The sequence below is a fragment of the Lontra canadensis genome, unplaced genomic scaffold (assembly GCF_010015895.1).
Source record: "Lontra canadensis isolate GAN:19392208 unplaced genomic scaffold, GSC_riverotter_1.0 scaffold16, whole genome shotgun sequence".
Lineage (NCBI taxonomy): Eukaryota > Metazoa > Chordata > Mammalia > Carnivora > Mustelidae > Lontra > Lontra canadensis.
In genome coordinates, this window is record NW_022631010.1 from 5,606,256 (window position 1) to 5,625,078 (window position 18,823).

General features: G+C 55.7%; 1 protein-coding gene across 3 annotated transcripts in view; it reads left to right on the plus strand.

The window, feature by feature from the left end:
* Positions 1–1,870: 1,870 nt before the first annotated feature.
* The window catches only part of LOC116868572 (tyrosine-protein phosphatase non-receptor type substrate 1-like), a 37,166-nt gene continuing 20,213 nt past the window's right edge, over positions 1,871–18,823 (plus strand). Inside the window, exons 1-2 of one of the 3 annotated variants that reach the window (XM_032859025.1) lie at positions 1,871–2,071; positions 3,073–3,160. In XM_032859025.1, the coding sequence (XP_032714916.1) occupies positions 3,082–3,160 (79 nt within the window). In that variant the 5' untranslated portion in view covers positions 1,871–2,071; positions 3,073–3,081. Of the gene's footprint in view, positions 2,072–3,019; positions 3,161–18,823 lie in introns of those variants that run through there. The other 2 variants (XM_032859024.1, XM_032859026.1) reach the window with 2 other exon arrangements.

Genomic DNA, 18,823 nt, shown 5'->3' on the forward strand with positions numbered 1-18,823 from the left:
GACTGGTGTCCCCATTCCTTGCTCCCTACCCTCAGGCTTACCCTCCAGTCTCCACCAGAGTGGCCTTTAAAACCCATAAATCAGATCATGGCACTCCCCTGCTTAATACCCTCCGATGATTTCCTATCTGTAAAATATATACAGGCCTTTTACCAAGGTCTACAAGGCTCCAGGGCTGGACCACCCTCCCCCATCTTGGCTTATTCCCCTCTGACTAGGCTGGCCCCAGGGCCTTTATACCTGCTGCTCCCTCCTCCTGGAACAGCAAATCCCCAAATCCTCACCTTGCTGCCCCATCTGGCGTCTCAGCTCCCAGCATCTCAGGAAGGCCCAGTGCTTATCTGAATGAGCCCTCGCTTCTCACTCTCGATGCTCTTCCGTTGTTCATGAATTATTTCTACTTGTCTACTTATCTGTCTCCCCACTAGCATGTGAATTCCTTGTGGACAGGGACCTTGGGGGGTCGCCGTACCTCCCACACCCAAAGAAAAGAAAATCCCCCTACACTTCAAATACTGCTCAGAACCCTGTGGGCTCCCAAGGACCAGCGCCAAGCAGTTTACTTATTTATCAAAGGCCGCGTAGCACTTGGTACATGCTCGGCACTGTTTGAAGAGCGGTACAAATATGAATTTATCTAATCCTCACACCCGTTTTTTTAGGTTGGTCCTCCTGTTAGCCTCACTGCAGATGAGGAAGCTGGGGCACAGAAATGGTCAGGGATTTTTCTCAAATCTATAGAGTCAGAAGAGATGGGTGGCAGATTAGAATGCAGGGAGCCTAGTCCATGCTCAGCAGGCGACAGGTGTACCCTGTGGGCCTCCCAGGCTTAGCACAAGGCCAGGACCAGGCATTGACTGGGAGGCTGGGGTGGATCTGGGGGAGGGGGGGGTCACTTTGCAAAGGGCTTCAACCTGGAAATCAGGAATTAAAACCTTGTTTTTACCCCAGGCCTTGCTGTGCAGCTTTCAGCAAGTGCACTCCCTCTCTGGGCCTCAACTCCCTCTTTATTTCTGGGGCTGGCCCTTCCTCCACCTCGTTTCATTTGTATCCCCTTGAGGCCTTGTGAAGCAAAATGGGTTATAGCTAATTTCCAAACCCCAGTACCTCCAATTAGCAGAGGGTCTGGGACTCTGCTGCCTACTGCCTGGCACGTCCCTTTGCCAGGTGACCAGAGCATCCCCACTCCCTGTCACTGAGCCTGCTGCTGTTGGGAACACAGCTTTCCGTCAAGGAAAAGGAGAGACAGAGACAGAGAGAGTGGTTTCACCAGGAGGCTCTGTCCTCTGTCTCCAGGCCCTTTGCCCCTGCTCTCCTTTTCCCTCATCTTACCTCCTGTCATTTTTTGGGATCCCAGGCCTTCAAGCCCCACCTCTTCCCTGCACCCCTGCCTGGGCCTTCTGTACCCCACCCCACCCCACCCCACCCCCCAATCAGCCTACCCGACAAAGATGGACCTGGCTGAGAGCCCACTGCCCCAGGGGAGGCCCAGACCCTTCCCCTCTGGTTTCTCAGCCACAGCCCCCCTTCTCGTTCCTTCTCCTCCCTGCTTCCCTGCGCCTCTTTTCCAGGCAGTACTGAAGTCCTTCCTACACACACGCTATTTTTGTACCATCACTCTCTCCTTCCTCTCCCCCTTCCCCCTACATTCACTTACTTCCTGCTTTTCCTTCACCTCGGCCCAGCTCTGAAAGAACCGGGCCCCTCGGGCGCGCGCCCTCTGCTCCCCCACCCCCAAGAGGGGCCTTCAGCTTTGGGGCCCAGGGGCAGGGCCACTCCGGGAGGGGCCTAAGGCAGACACCCCCGCCCCGACCCCCCTCCACCTCCACTCCCGTGCCGCCTCCAGCCGCTCGCCAGCGGGCGGGAAGCAGGGACTAACCGCGGCCCCGAGTCCGGAGGCGAGGGGAAGGAGGTCGGCCGCAACTTCCCAGTCCACCTTAAGAGGACGATGTAGCCAGCTCGCGGCGCTGACCTTAGAAAAACAAGTTTGCGCAAAGTGGAGCGGGGGGCCCGGCCTCTGGGCAGCCCAGGCGGCGCTCCCACTGCCTCCTAGCCCTCGCCGGCGGCGCAGGTCCGAGCGCGGCGGGCGGGCGGAGCGGAGCTGGGGGCCGGGGACTGGGGGACAGGGGAGCGGGGAGGGAGCGGCGCGGGCGCGTGAACTGGCACATTGTTGCAGCCGGCGGCCCGTCCGGTCCCGGGCGCTCGCGGGGCGCGCCGGCGGCGGGGATCGCGGAACCGCTCCCGGGCTGCAACCGCGGGGCCCGGCGGGAGGAAGCTGGGGCCGCCGCGCGGGCGAGCGGGCGACGCAGCCCTTCGCCTCCCCCACCTTCCCCCTCCCCACCCCCTACCCCCGGCCGCGCGGCTGGCGGGCGACACTGGGCTGGCGGGCCCGAGCCCCGCAGCCTCCCCGGGCAGGCGGGAAGGAGGGAGGCGGGGAGGGCAGGCGGGAGGGGGCCGGGCTGCGGGGGGGAGGGCGGGGGCAGCGGCCGGGACTGCGGGCCGGGAGCGAGCCGAGCCGAGCCGCCGGCGCCGCGAGGAGCCCGGGCGGGGCAGGTGGGCAGCGGCGGGGGCGGCGCGGCAGGGCTCGGCGGGGCTCGGCGGGCTGCCCTCGCCCCTGCGCGCGGTCCTCCTCTCTCCCGCGCTGGCGGCCGCGATCTGCGCGCCGCCTCGCTCACTCCTTTCCCTCTCGCTCTCTCCCTCTCTCTCTCTCCCTCTTTCTCTCTCCCCTCTTCCCCTCTCTCGCCTCTCCGTGTCTCTGGCTCTCCGCCTGGCTCCCTCGGGTCTGTTTTTCTCTCCTGCCGCCTCTCCCTGGCCGTTCCCTGGCTTTATTTCTCGCGCGCTTGGGGTCTCTCCCCCTCTCCGTCTCTAGATCTCTTGGGGGGGGGGTGTTCTCCGAAAATCGCAGCGGTGACGGCGGCTCCTAAGCCGCTCCAGGCGCCTGTTCCGGGGGGGGGGGCGGCCGGGAGGGGGGGGGGGGGGGGAAGAGGAGGGGGGAGCCTTAGTCATTTCCCCGCTCCAGCCTGCGCCCGCCCGAGCGCGCACTCACCGCCGCTCTCCCTCCTCGCTCCGCAGCCGCGGCCCATGGAGCCCGCCGGCCCGGCCCCCGGCCGCCTCGGGCCGCTGCTCTGCCTGCTGCTGGCCGTGTCCTGCGCCTGGACAGGTAAGCACCCCTGCCCCCTGCGGCTGCCGTCCCCCAACTGCGGGCCCAGGCCTGCCAGAGCGCCAGTGGGAGCCACTGGGCTAATGTCCAGCAGTAGTAAGGGGAGACGTGTCTGTAACTGGAGTTACAGATGCAGAAACTAAGGCCCAGAGACAGCCAGCCACTTGCCCAAGGTCACACAGCCATGGGTAGGACCCACTCTCCCTCTCTCTTGTGTGGGCATTGTGCTGGGCCCTGTGCTGGGCAGTGGGACATACCCAGATGAGTTGGTCCACCCAGCCCCTGCCCAATCTGATGGGGGAGGCAGGCTGTCAGCAGCTTTCTGAGCTAGGTGCCCCTGGCTTATCTAGAAGCTCTTTCCCTGGACTTAGGCTTTCCGCACGTCTGACTTCAGGGTCTGAGAGGAGGGGGTTGGGGCAGAGGTCCCCCAAGTGTTGCCTGGAAGGGAAGAGAAACAGGCTGTTGCCATTAGGGAAGAGTGAGATTTCCCTCTGGTGCGTGGAGCAACACGGTGTTGGTGTGTGTATGGCAGAGAGAGAGGAAGGGAGGCCTCAGTAACTCCAGGGGTGAGCTGCTGTGATCAACAGATCCTAATGCGAAAGCACGGTGGATTGTCCCTGGGTTTGCCAAAGCCTCTTGCTGGATGGTCTGCTCCTTGCTGTTCTCCCGGCTCCCCTACTTCCTCCTGCCTGCCTTCCCCGGGCTTCCGTGCAGCTCCCTGCAGTTCAGGTGCTCTGTGGGGCTGTTACCTGTGGCTCTGAGCATGTCTTTTTGTTGGCCTACATCAAACACCTGGCTGTCTCCAGCCCGCGGCAGGCTCTGAAGGCTACCGTGTATGTTCGTCAAGGGGTGAGGTCACCATTCAGGAGTCCTGCTTCTTAAAGGGGTTTTGCAAAACCATGGGTCTCCTGGGAGGGCCCAGGTGGCAGTGTAATGGCTTCAAAGGAATTGGGGTGGGGGAGAAGAATGGGGAATCTTGTTGTAGACAGAGGGGTCCACACCATCCTTCTCTAGGAGGAAGGTAAAGATGAGCTCAGTACCCACCTCCCCCCCCCACCCCGCCTTTTGCATTTGCCTAGAGACTGGTAACCATCTGATAGCAGTGAGGAAGGGAGAACTAGCAAAGAGTGGGTGGAGGGAGAAGTGGGGGTGGACAGCAGCTTCCCTCTGCCCTGCAGTTTCCCCAGAACCCCAGGGATCTACATAGGCATCCCCCACCCCACCCGGGGTCTTCCCAGTATGTTTGGGTCCTGGCTGGGCGGAAGGAAACACTGATACATTTCAAGTCTGCCTGGTGAGTGGCATCTCCAATCTGATCCGCTTCTTGCTGCCCGAGCCACCCTTTCCACCCTGCGGAAGTCCTAGTTCCTGCCCCACGTCCTTCCTGGATCTGGCCTGGAAATGCACAAGTGTCTCTCAGAAGTACTTCATTTTCCTGACACAGGGAATGGGGCCCAAGTTAATTTCTAAATGTCTCTTCCAGACCCTTCTCCAGCCAGGACCCCGTGGTTCAGTTTCTGGCAAATGACCTGGTGAGGCTGATTAGCAAGTTTTCAGATGGGCAGCCTGCCTTTCCTGGGGCACTGGCCAGGAACACCGACACCCTTCTTGTGAGCAAATCTCCCCTTTTTGCCTATAAAAACAATCTATAAAATGGTAAAGATTAGGCCATAAAACTTCCGTTCCAATCCATTCAGCATCAATAGCCTGAAAAAGTGGGAGCAGCAGAGGGGCCAAGATTAACTTTGAAATAAATAAATCTGAGGAGGTGAGAACACATCTCTTGACCGAGGGTGGTAGGACAGGGGTGGGGTGTCGTCGTCATAGCTGAAGCCTGCCAGCCTTCTTCCCTCTGTGTCCTCCGGGCTTCTGGTCACACTCTGGGCCCCGGCATGGGCTTCACCTGGTCTGGCTGCAGGATGGGGCTGCAGCAGCCCCCCTCCCTCGGCTGCTCCCAGCATGGAGTTTATGACAAAGCAGAAGAGAGGCAGGACAGAAGGGCAGGAAGGTAGAAGGAGGCAGTTGTCCAATTTTCCAAGAAAATAGATTTGTTCAAGTGAGAAACTCAAATGTCAGGCTTAGGAAGGCGGCGTGAGATTGAATGACTACTAATGTCTCAGGAAGAACTGTCAGCCTGGGGGGGAGTGTGTGTCACATGATTGCTGGGGCCCCACATGATCACCGCTTGCAGGGGGCCGGTCATGTGAATTATCTGGGTTGGGGAAGGCAGGAGAAGAAGTTTCTAAAGATTGCTTTTAGCACAAATGCTGCCAAAGGGAAATTCTAAAAAGATGCCAGTGAAGTCACCAACCTGTGTTCTTGGAGCCGACATGAGGCCTGTTTCCTAAAACAACCTCGCTGAGGGCCATTCGGAGGCTGGGAGTAGGGCAAGAGTCTCGGGGACACCTGGGCAGCCCCACAGCACCTGGCATCCGTTCTGCAGGCTCTCTGCTTGGTCCCACTGAGGTCACGGGCCTCTGGGGCCCACACTGGGTAGATCTCGGTGACTCCCCCTGGCTCCTCCCTCTGTCCTGGAGGAGGCCAGGCCAAGATGGGGTTCAGGTGTTGGGGGCCAACTGGGCTCTCCAGCGACCTTCTGACCCTTTGGTAGAGGGGGACACGCTCGTGGCTCCTGCGTACTTTCCTAACTGGTGAAATTAGTCTCACTTCCCCTTTCTCAAGAAGACAAAGTGGGTGGGGGGCTCTTTGACCCCAATGGACTCGGGCTGTTGGAAGTTTCTTTTAAACCCGTGGTGTTCTCTGGGTCCTTTCTGGCCATGAAGTATTCCTTTACCAATTCCCTGGAGACCCGTGGTGTGGTGTGATTCAATCTGTATTTGTAGTCATTTGACATGTTGGAGGTCCTGATGGGAACCACATGTGGAGAAGAAGGAGAATCCATGTCTTTGAATGGTAACAGCAACAGCACCGGAGACTGTGTACCGAGGGCCTGCCTATGTCATCACATTAGTCAGGAAAACAAAGCATGAGGTGGCTTTTATCCCCATTTTGCAGATGAGGAAAATTGAGTCCCAACTTGGAGAAGTAACTTGTCTGAGGAGTAAGAGGCGGGGGTTGAGATTTTGAATCAAAACTCTGAGGGAAGAACTTTACCCGGACTTAGTCCAGCCTGGAAGGAGTGAGAGGAGCCCCCTCCGGGCTCAGATGGAGGTTTGTCAAGAGTTCCTTCTGGGGCAGGAGCCCTTCCCTGAGTCACAGTCGCTTCCTGGAAGGCACACTGAAGATGGAAACATCAAGAGCCCCTCGCCAGTGGCAGCTCATGGGAGCCATGTGACTTCCACCAGAGCCCCCCATCTGGGCTGCCGAGCTCTGGAGGCCCCCAGAGCTGGAATATTCCTCCTTGCATCTTCCCGGTGCCCTTTGCGACAGATGGAGAGGGGGTGTGTGAGAGGAAGGGAGTCTAAAACTGTTGTACGGAGCCCACACACACTCGCTCGCTGCTTCCAATGGCTCCGTGCGACAGGTTATTTTCTTATTTGTAGAGTCTTGGACTGATGGAAGGTTCTCCCCCCACCCCTCTTTTTAAATGTGCTCAGATTTCTGGCCTGTCAACACAACGCAGATCATGTCACTCCCCGGCTCCAAACTGTTGAGTGGGTCCAAGTTTTCTCCAAAAACACTTAAAAAGAAAAGTGCAGCAGCCTGTGTGGGCTCCCTCCCTGACAGGCCTTACTCTCAGGCACATATTTCCCCAAAAGCTGACCTGACAAGACGGGCTGGCCCCGGTAGACCGCAGTTTGCCCAGCCCGCCAAGCGGGGGAGCCCCTAAGACCTGAGAAGCTCCAGAGTGGTAGAATCCTACACTGGACCCTGTTTTCTGCAGCGTTCCCCAAACATATGAACACGAGGCGTTTGGCTTGTGCAAGGCTTGCGAGCATGCGGCCTGACCCAATTTGGTAAACGCTTGTGTACCCATCCGTGCCCTCAGCTCAACTCTCTCATCTCTGGGCCTTCACGGATGCTGTTCCCGCCGGCAGAGCTCCCCTTCCCTGTACCTCCTTATCTTCATATGCCCAAACCTGTTCCTCTTTCGGTTGGAGCCAAGGGAGCTCCTCCTTCTCTGAACTGTCCCCACCCCCAGGATTGTCTCCCCCTGATGGAGGCTACTTGTTGCTTTCTCCTTGTTTCCTGGCCATATGCATACGTGGTTAGCACCTGGTGGGCGTGGTGGTTCTGGATCCAGAAGCGAGAGCCCGGGAGGGTGAATCCCAGCTCCACCGCCTGTGGGGCCACCTCCAGCGCTTGGTGTGTGTCTCAGTTCCCTCCTCAGGAAGACAGAGATGACCTCAACAACTGTTTCAAGAATCAAGTGCACTGACGCACACACGTGTATGCTTGCCACTGTGCCTGGCAGGGAGCAAACGCTCAGCACACGTCAGCCAGCCAGCCTCGCGGCCACCATCGCTTTGTTCTCCTGGGATTTCCTCCTCTACCAAAGTGGGGCTGACTTTTGTGAAGTACCCGGCACAGCCTCTTGCAGGCACTGGGCACGAAATCGCAAACGCTGTCATGGGAGGGCGTGGTGTTCCGCTTGGGGATTTTCCCTGTAGCTTTGGGGGCCCTTGAGGGCTGGATGACTGGAGCGGATCCCCAGACTAGTGGGATTTAATTGTCTGTTCCTGGGACTGAGGATGTGGGCGCAGGCTGCCTCTAGGTGTCTCTGTCCAGATCCACGGGTTTGGAATTGTGCGCTCCCAGACGCGGAAAGCCAGAGGGGGAGCCTGGGAGAGCCCCTGGTGGTCTCCCTGAGCGCCTCACCGTGCCCCACTGGGCAAGAGAGCCCAGCACTCGTGGGCTTACACCCCAGATCCACAGCAAGGCATGGATGGGATGCCAAGCGCCCTTTCTTCCAGGCCAAGCCTTTTTGAAACTGGGCTGTGCTGGAAGTTTCCATTGTTAAAGCCAGAAATCTGACAGGATCCCGAATTCCATGGAAAAATACTAAAGTAATAATAACAGGAACCTCTGTTTCCAGCCACTTACGGGGCTGAGCACTTTATGCTGGCTGGCCTGTATGATCCCGGTAGTACTCAGTTAGCCTGGGCGATGTGCACAGTTATCAGATCCACTGGACTAATGATGAGACTGGGTTAGAGGAGTGGAGCAACTTACCAAGGCCACATCCGGACTGAGTCCAGATGACAACCCAGATCAGCCTGACTGCAGAGGGCAGGCTGTTAGGTAGACATCGCTTAGCCTTGTTTGACAGGTGGAGAAACCAAGGCCCGGGGGGCTGGCATCCTGCTTTCTTGGTGCTCCTCTCGTATTTCTGTCAGTCAGCGTATCCTCCCCAGGAGGCAGAGGTGGCCCGTGTTCCCAGGATGGGTTTCCGTCCCATACTGGTGAAGGAAGCATCTATTTTCACAGCTGAAACTGCTTTCCTGTTCCCTTGAACGTTGCTGGGGCAGGTCTCCTGATGGAGGCCCCCACAAGATGGATTTTTCCCCGTCAGGTGTCTGGCCAGGCCCTCCGTCCAGAGAGGTGCAAAACAGACGAGGTGGAAGTCAGGCCACGACACAGATCGGCTCTTTGTGTCTGTGAGATTTCCTGGCACAGCCACTTGGGGGCACAGGGGGTGAGATGGCCACAGATTGGCTCCAGGAACCTAAGGGATCAGTGGGGGAGACGGAGAGCCAAGAGCAAGCGAGCAGGGAGCCTCTGCGCCTGGAGAGCCAGCCAGAGGGGTGGGCCCCTAGGCCCCACTCCATTGCCAACCGTGTCCCCCAGAAATGGAAGCCTTGGTGGAAGGACAGAGTGTCCTTTGTACTGGGGGTGAGCTGGGCCTCGAATCCGTGCTCTCTTTCCTTACCTTTTTATTTTGGAAAATTTTAAACATGCACAAAAATGAGCAGGAATAGTGGGACGACCCCTGGCTTCCACACTGATCTGTCATTCTTTTTTGACTGCCCCCCCCCACTGACTTTACTGGGAGTGGAGGGGTCAGGGGAGCTTTGGAAAACAAATGCTAGACATCAGGTGTCACTTCAGCCATTACTAGTCTGACACGCATCCCTCGATGTGCTCCGTGGTCTAGTGCTCCCAATGTGCCCACAAGCATGGAGTCCTTCACTCACAGTTCACAGAAAAGGAAACCGAGGCTCCTAAGAGCCAAGTTGGGCTCCTCCCATGGCCACGTAGCCAGTGAGAGTTAAAGCCAGATCCTAGCCTTGGTTTACTCTTAACCACTTTGCTATTCTTGTTATAATCATTTTAGTTATAAATATCGGTCCAACAAGTACTTTTGAACAGCTACTATGTGCCTGGGTGGCTCTAGTTGCTGGGGTGACAACCATTGGTAGGCAAAAACACCTGTTCTCAGAGAGCTGATGTTCTAGTGAGGAAGAAAAACAGACCCAAGTAAATACTGCATCAGGTGGAGACAGGTGCTGTAAAGAAAAGGAAAGCAAGACGAGGCATAGAAGGTTGAGTGGGGACAGAAGGAGGGCCTCTCTGAAGAGTGGAGGCCTGAATAACACTGAAGGAGCAGCCATGGGAATATGAGGAGAGCGAGCCATGTAGAAGGAATAGCAAGTGCAAAGGTTCTGGGGCTGGAAAGAGTTTTCTTTGGTCCAGGGATAGCAAGGAGGCCAGAGAGCCTGGAGTGAAGGGAGATAGGCAGTGTGGTGATTGGGAGAGGTCAGGGCCAGACAAAATAGGATCTGGCTCACTGAGCACCTTGGCATTGAACATCTCAGGCCTTGTGATAGAATCATTACTCTGTGCCTTGCCTCATTAAATTCTCACCACAATTCTATGAAATGGGAACTATTATTATTCGACAAATGAAGAAATCAAGACTCAGAGAGGTACAGTGACTTGCCCAAGGTCATACAGCTTGTAAGTGCAGAGCTAGGGTTTGAGCCCCGGCCCTAAGTGCTATAGCATCCTCGTCACTGCTTTCCTGCTTCCACTATTGCCCCCTCCCATGTCATCACCCAGAGCAGCTCACTAATTAAATGTTCCTTGCTCCTGCTCCAAACTTCTCAGTGGTTCCCACTGCCCTTAGAATAAAATCAAACTTCTTACCATGATCCATGGGGCATGGCATTTTCCGGACCACGTCTGTCTGTCTGACCTCATCTCAATCCACCCCCTCCTTCCTCTGTGGGTTTTGGCCCTCCTTCTGGCCCTCTTAGGCACTAGCCTCTTTCTTGCCTCAGGGCATTTGTACATGCTCTTCTCTCCTACTGGAACAACTTCCTGGCTCTTGCTTCCTTCAGGTTTCAACATTCAACATTCAATAATCTCGCCTCATCAGAGGGGCCTTTCCCAGCCACCCCATTCTGCAAGTGGGTCCCCCTTGTTATTCTCTATCATGACAACAAATTTGTTTCTGAGCACTCCAAGCCATTTCTGTATTTGTGTCATTCTTTCGGCCTTGTGTCCCCTGCTAGGATGTAAGCTACATGAGAGTAGGAACTGTGTCTGTCTTAGTCACTGCTGGGCCTCCTGGGGCCTGAGCACAGGGGCTGGCAGTAGTAGGCAGGCTAATACATATGGCTGAAAGAGGAACAAGTGGGTAGTAAGATCCCCATTTTCAGGAAAAGGCTCAGAGCCTTGAGGTCACATAGGCAGTAACCCTGGTCTGAAAGCACATTCCTGCCCTCGTACTACACCATCCCACTTCTGCGTCTGGGGCCGTGGCCATGGCATGGATCCCCGCCCCTCCTGCTGTCAAAGTGATCCCGAAAACGTCAAGAAGCCCACGAATGTCAGGGCCAGCCTGGGTGGAGGGAGGTAGCCAAGACACCTGAGAACTGGTACTTAAAATTCGGGCTGTCCAAAATACGGCTTGCCCCATTGTAGACACCGTGATGAATGAGCTGGCAAACCATGAAATGTGAATGTCGTTAGTGCTCCAGTCTCTTGGTCGCGGTGGGTTTGGAGGGCCCAGCCCAACGTCAGCCGCTCCCAAAAAGTCATTCATTGCGTGAGGCCGCCCAGCATGGTGGGGTGAGGGTGCAGGTGAAGTCCTACCGCTCGATGGCCCCGTGACCGTGAGCGTCAGTCTTTTTACTCTGTGAAACGGGAGTGGTACCGGCCCTGTCTTGCTGGGTCCCTGTGGTGGTTTGGCGAGGCCCGTCGTCCTGCTGGCAGTAGCGATGCGTGATGTTTTCCCGCCGTGGTTACTATTACTGTTGTTGTTGCCTGGTCATCGTGTCCTGGTTTGGGGCTGGGAAGAGCAGGTGGGACCCCCGTTCTATTTGTTCAGTGGTAGCGAGACCTGAAACCCACATGCTGCCCCTCTCAGCCTCAGTTTCTCCTTCTGTGAAGCAGAAGCTCACCTTGGTGGCTCTCCTGCGGGCCCCTGCCTGCTCCAATGCTCCAGCCCAAAGCCCTTCTCACTCTTTGTCTTGCTGACACCCCAGGCTCCCTCTCCAGCAGGGGAGGCAGTGGAATGGCCGTCAGCTCTGGGACCCATTCCTGAGTTCGAATCCAACATGCGCCTCTTACTCTGTAAGTAGGGGCTCTGGAGCAAGGGCCTTTCCCTCTTCTGAGCCTCACTTTCTCCATCTGCAAAATGGAACCTCTGCCCCTGTTTCCTTTTGCATGGGGACTGTTGAGGGTTAAGGGAATGAAGAGATGTGGAAAGTGCTTTGTGAGCTACAAGGAGCGCTATAAAAGGCATCAGTGAATAGTGTCAGCTTGGGGAAAAAATCTCATCCAGAGACTGTCTGCTGTCAGCAGCAGGGTGTGCTGAAACCTTGGCAAATGCCGTTTAATAAATGCGTGTTGCTTTTAAGGGGGCCTTTATCTCGGCTGGGAAAATGTGTGCGCGTCCTTGGCAGCCTGAGAATCCAGCAGCCTGAGCTGGAGGGGACCCCATCGTGGCAGGAGAAAGTGATCACTCTCCAGCCCCAGGAGCAGCTGTCTGTCTGAGAGCCCTGCTTCTGGCCCTGCTCTACCTCTCAGGGTTACAGCTTCCTCACCTGGAGGAAGGGGACAGTGACAATAGCAGTGCCCTGGCCGGGCTGTCATCATGAGAGTAAAGTGAGGGCTCCCCGTTATGTGACCTCATGCACACGTGGGACCCATGGGAGAGCCCGGGCCTGTCCATGGGAGAGCCCGGGCCTGTCCCTAGAGGAATAGTGGGGCTTGCGGTCAGAAGGACTCACCTGGGTCCTCAGCCTGTCCAGGTCCCATCTTTGGGCCTCAGTTTCTCTGTCTGCAAAACGGGAAGGTGAGAAGCAAGTCCTTAGGTTGTCGAGGCACCAAGTATGGTGGATGATGGGGTGGTGTCCCCGTGTGCTCTCCCTGACTCAGCGGGGATGCCAAGGCCTGCTAGACACAAAGTGTGTTTATAGCACATGTGTTCCTTTCCCAGTGCTTTGCAGGCATTGTTTCCTCCCCTCCAGGTCCCTCCCGCACCGTGCCAACACTCACTAGGGCCTTTGAGCCTCCCCATCTCTGTGCCTTCTGGCCAGCAGTGGGCTCAGCCTGCTCACAGGGGCCGCAGTGAGTGGGCTCATGCGTATGTCGGCCAGAGCCAGTTCTGCGTCAGAGAGAATGTTTAGCTCCTCAGTCTTCAAGCCGTGATCATCCATCATCCCCTCCATCCTTAAATGTCTGCCGCACGGCCATGGCTGCCCAGCGTGATGTGCTTCCTCTCTGCGTTCTTCATACGCATCAGCCTAGAATGACCGTAGTGTTATTGTTATCATCGTCCCCATTCTACAGATGGGAAACCACAAGTCCGGAGGGGTTAAGACATTTCCTGGAGTCTCATAAATGGCAGTTAGAATCTAAACCTGAACAGGATACAGCAGGGTACAAAACTAAGTGTCTGCTCTCAAAGGGCCTATAGGTAAGTCTAGGGTAGGGCCATGGAGCTCACGAAACTGACAAATACCCATGTGATATGTTATGTGGTAGGTGATATGGAGGAAAATAAAACAGAGCAAGGGCCATGAAGGGGGGAGTGTTTTATACAGAGTGGCCAGGGAAGGCCTTTCAGGTAGGCCTGAAGGAGGTAAAGGAGCAGAGTGTAGATATCTAGGGGATGAGAGTACCAGGCAGAGGCAGAGGTGAGTGCAAAGGGCCTGCGGTGAATAGTGACTCTGGCATGATTGGGAGCAAGGTGTCATACCCTGATGGCCACCAGAAGGATTCTAGGTCTCGCTTAGAGTGCAGTGAAGGCTGCAGGAGGGTTTGGCACAAAGGAAGATATTACCTGGCTTAGGTTTTAGGGGCTCCTCTGGCTGCAAGGAGAGCATGTATTGTAGAGAAAGGAGGTGGAGGCAAGAAGGCCAGTTTGGAAGCCGAGGTAAGGATGCAGGTTAGGGATGGTGGTGTGGTCAGGCGACTAGAAGAGATCAGAGTCTGGCCAGATCCTGGCAATACCCGCTCATTGCTGGGCTGGGGGCTGGGGCGGGGAGGGGGAGGGCAGTGGTCCTTCTGACCACTCACATCTGACGTTGGGGAGAGAGAGAGTTGGACCCCCTTTTTTACAGTTTCGAGAAAGCGGAGGCTCTGAGAAGAGTGATTTTGCCAAGTCTCCTCTCTAGGGGTGAGCCATAGGGGTCATCTGGCCCCAGAGCCCATGCTCTGGACTGTTGGCCCCTCAGGAGTTTCCCTGCTGCGTGGAAGGAGCTGCGGGGGTCTGCCTGCTCCCTACAAGGATATGGCACAGTGCCCAGTGCCCAGAGCTGCCTGGAGTAGGGGTGGAGGAGAGAGTGCCCCTGTTTTATTTACAAGGCCATGTGCCTCCCCATTTGCACTGCCTGTGATGCAGCTGATAGTTTGTACTGCGGCACGATGGGTCTGTCCGCTGGTGCCAGGAGACGGCTCCCAGTGCTGGCCTCCTGTGCAGATGGCCCCTGAAGCCCAGTCCCAGGCTAGCCCCATCCCCTCTTGCACACGGCCAATGAGCATGTCCCAAGGACTCCGCCCTGCTGCCTGGATTGTGCAGAGCCCTTTCCTGTCTTCTGCACCTTTTCTCCTGTGGTTCCCCTTTCCTGGAATGCCTTCCCGGCTCTCCAGCCTCTGTCAGCCTTCATGACGAGGCTCATTGGCCACCACTTCCAATAGGTCTTCCCACATCCCACCATTCTCCCAGGACTCCATCCCCAACCGATCTCCCTCCATGTGGTCAGTGCCTGTGCTGGAGACTAGGCCCCACAAGGGCCAGGACCCATGTACTCAGCTTTGTGTCCTATAGCTTTGAGGACTGGACTTGGCACTGGCGTGGGGTTCGGGAGGGCATGAGTGGACGAGGCCTCCTCCAGAGAAAATAAGTGCGTCACTGCGGCTCTCGGAGCCCCAGAACACTGGCATCGAGTCCTGAGCCCTCCCTCTCGGGAAACGCAGGATCCATGAGCCCTCCACCCAGGCAGCCCCTCCATGGATCAGCCAGAGGGGCTATCTGCTCCCTGCCGTGGGGCGTGGGTTCCAGGTTTGGGGCAGGCCTCTTCACTGCCTAAGTACAGAGTAAACAGGTGCCCCAAGCTGGCCATCAGCGCACATCAGCCACTGAGGACATACCTGTCCCTCCCCTTCTCTCACCACCATCGAGTATGGAAACCTGTGCATGCCAGACACCTTCGGGCACGTGGGCACACGGGTGTGCCGCACACACACTGTCGCCTCTGCTCCCAGCACTCTGCTAGTGCACACACTCACATTCACATGCCCGTCCCACATAGCACTCAGGTTCCCTACCCCACCCCCGCCCACTCTCTACACATGCATGCACACACACACACACACCCGTGCACAGCCCCCCTCCTGTGGTCCCCAGCAGGCTGTGCCCACACCCCTCCCAGACATCTGCTCACACCCTAGGGCACAGACACACCCTCTCGTGCCACCACTGTGCTCACACACACCCGGGCTACACGTGATTCACATACCCTCCCCCATGTAGTTCGTACCCCCTTGTGCCGCTGTTTGCTGGGCCATCCGTGCACACTCGTGAGCAACGCTGTTGTACTCGTAAGCACACACGTGTCATCTGCACGTGCTCACTTGTGTACACACCCCTTTGGTTTGGCACACTCATGCACCTAGGTGCCCTCTCCCATGTCGGCCCCTTCAGTTTTATGTGCACACTCAGCCACACTCCTGCACTGCATGCTGGGACACACAACTCTTAAATCGTAACCCAGAAGACGCCAAAGGCAGCCGCTGACAAGATGTGTGTGTGTGGGGGGGTCATAAACCAGCAGTGCCTCCCATCCCAGGACGTCCAGGAACGGTCGTAGTCACGGAAGGGGCCGCTGAGCTCCCCTGCTGTGGGGGCCCAGTGCAGGGTCCTGAGCCCCCTGGGCATGGCTGGAGCTCTGGCCATGGCCTCCCAGACCCCAGGGCTCCTTGAGTTTGTGGAAATCTGACGGTGGCCACCCGCCTGTCTCACAGCAAGTCCAGGGGGCTGTCCTCACCCACTGCCCTGACCGCTCCTGTTAGAAAACTTACTCCTAGGTTTTATTTTATGACTTTAATTCTTTTCCAAAAGAAGTAAATGTTCACTGAAGAGACACGATTTCCTTATATCGTTTACTCTAAAGCGAAAAAGAAAATGGGCCGACCCCTGGCCTCATTTCCCAGACACAACAAACCTTAGCATCATGGTGTTGGTCACGCTAGATCATTTTCTCAAGACGTTCCAGCAATCAGTCAGCATCTGCAGACGTTTCTCGAGCGTCTGGTCTGGGCCGAGCACTGTGTCAGGAGCCGGGGAAAAATGGCAGTGAACAAAACAGACAAAGTTCCTGGAGGGGAGGCTCATTTAGACAGTAAACAGGTGTATAACATACATAGTACACATATAGACTTTTCTTATTAGAGTACTGTAAATATTTAATACTCATCGAGTTTAAGAACTCTGAAAAAGATCCAAAATAGAAGGAAAAACCTCTCAGGTTTAGATTCATGATTCAGAGAGAGTTGCGTTTTATAGCCTTGTATCTATAGTACCTGGCTGTTGTTTATTTAAATATGGTTTTATTTTATTTTACAAAGTCATAATCATACTGAAAGCACAGTTTTTCTTATTTTTTTATTGCACGAGTCATGCAAACAGAAAACATAAAAGCAAAATCCCTTGTAAATCTACTACAGAATTAACCATGGCTAATCTTTAATATGCACGTTGTTTTTGTTTTTGTTTTTTAACTTAGCAGTCTGAGATCACACTGAATGTGTCACTCAGTAAGGACTCTGATCTCATGATATATTTTCGGGTTGATAATTGTCATTCGACACCGTCCTTTTCAATGGCTGTAGACTCGGTCCTCCTGTGTTCACCATCACAGGATCAGTCAGTCTCCTTTTCCTAGACATTAGGACATTTCCAGGTTATTTTTATAAGAGCACCCGAGTGAATGAAGCAAAATGTTTGCTCAGATTCTTAGTTATCGAAGTATGATCTTACGTTCTTTTTTCTCATAATGCTAACGACATCAAAATGTGGATTGCAGTTACCTTTGCTGGTATTCTCTGAGATCATTATTGTGTTTTTATACTTTTTCGTTTTCTCGACATGTTTTGCCACGAACAGGTTTCATTTGCATAATCACAATATCATTTATAATTACGCCCCGCAAAAAATGTCCACATTACCAGCTCTCATGGTGCTGGCTTTTTTAGGCCTCCCTATAAGTCCCCCTAGGGGATAGGCCCTAATTCACTCCGCCATCCCCTCTCTCATGCGCAGCCTGGGTTTTTTTCCTCCTCCAACTGTTTCAAGATCGTCATGTGGGAACCCCACACCCTGCTTGGGGTTATGTCCTCGCGGAACAGCCCCGCAAAGGCTGGCGAACAGCTTTCACACCTTTGGAACATCGTGCCAAACTGCCTTCCCGGGAGGATGTTCCAATTTCCCCTCCCACCGGCAGCATTCGAGAATGCCTGCCCAGCCGCCCTCCTCTCCTGGAGACAGTTCAGGCGCCTGGACCGCGGCTCTCCCTTGCCAGGGAGTGCAGGGAGAGAGCAGGAAATGGTTTTGCCCACAATGCCAGCATGATGACCCCAGGCCCAGAACCGCAGGAGTGATTTTTAACAAGCCCGGTTTCCAGAACAGAACCTGCGGAGAAAAAGCAAAGCAAAGCAAGCAAGGGGAAAAAAAAAAAAAAAAAAAAAAAAACCTCTCTGTTGGAAAAAACACACATATACACAGATTAAAATAATATTTGGCACTTACGTCGCACTTTTAAAATTCTTCAAACGCTTTATAAACACTAGCTAATTAATTAAGCCGCCTAAATCTGGCTGCAGTTGGTGGAGAGAGCTCAGAGAAGCTAAAAAAAAAGGGGGGGGGACCAGCCCTCCCCAACTCCAGATTTTATTGTCGCCTGCCCGGGGTGTGATTACAGGCCTCCGGCTGCACCCCAAGAATAGCCTTGCTCCAACACGTTGCACGCCTGGTTCTGTAGCCGTCTCCTGCTAGCACCGCTCCTCTCACCAGCTGCTGACTCACGGCCATGGGCTGCGTTATTGATAAGGATAATAATAACCAGCATCTATTCTAGATGGTCCCGGGCCCCCAGCTCACACTGTCTCCCAGATATGCCTGGGGCAGCTCCATTCAGCCTCAGCCAAGCAGAAGCTGAGAGAGGGGCTTGGCCGGGGAGCAAGTGAAACCCCGCCTTCATTCATGAGTGCCTGCGTTCATTGAGCGTATACTTACCGAGGGCCCGGAGCTGCCAGACATTTTTCCAAGCAGGGGGTTGGAAACTGTTCATTGTGGATGCTGCATCCTGGTTGGGGGGAAACATGACAATCAAGGATATAAATGTTATATCTGTGATAATAACGGGCACAGACACTGAAATCTACCCAGCCCCTACGAGGCAAGTACTTAAGTCCCGCCGTGCCCTAGTGCTCAGGATGGTCCTGCGGGGGTGGACGCTGGTACCCCCACTTTGTGGATGATGGGATGGAGGCCCAGGGAGGGTGGGTGCTGGGCTGGCTAAGAGGGGAACTGGCACCTGTGCTCTCTCCAAGCGGCATTTCCAGTTCCTCCAGTGGCCCAAGCTGAAATGCAGACACATTGGGGGTGTTCTTGGTGGCTGCTTGCTGTTGGCAGGTGCCTGTGCTGTCTCGGGGGGCTGGCTCTGCTTCTGGGAGCCTTGTCTGTGTGCTGGTCACACACCTGGCCAGCAGCTCCAGCCTAAGCCCCTGCTCTCTGTGGGTGCTGTTTTCCTCCCTGCACAGGGAGTGTCGGGCCGCCATCTGGCTGCAGCTCTGCGTCTTGGACCCTTGCCGGGAGAACTGGGAGACCCCCAGCCCAGGAGTCAGGCGTGGGATGATGGGCACAGGGGTGGAGAGGCCTGTTCTGAGGGACTGGGCTTGCCAGCAGGGAGGTCAGACTGGAGTCCGTGGGCTTCCGGTGGTGCCAGGCCATGGGTGGGTGGCGGATTCTCCTGCCTGGCCACAGCCAGAGGGCATTGGCTGCACCCTGTCAGGTGTACAGGGCAAAGGTGGCCTAGGGCAAGGTGTCAGGATAGGACAGGGTCACACTACGGGTCAATGAGTGACCAGGAGGAGACAGATCGCCCTTCAGCACCTATACCAGCTGCCACGACCTCATGTCTATTTTTTGCTCTCTCTTCCCCCACTCTGACCCCTGTGCTCACTGTCCCTGCCCGTCCACCTCTCCCCCTCTACGAGTCCCCCCCACCCACCCAACCTGGCTCAGAATCGGGC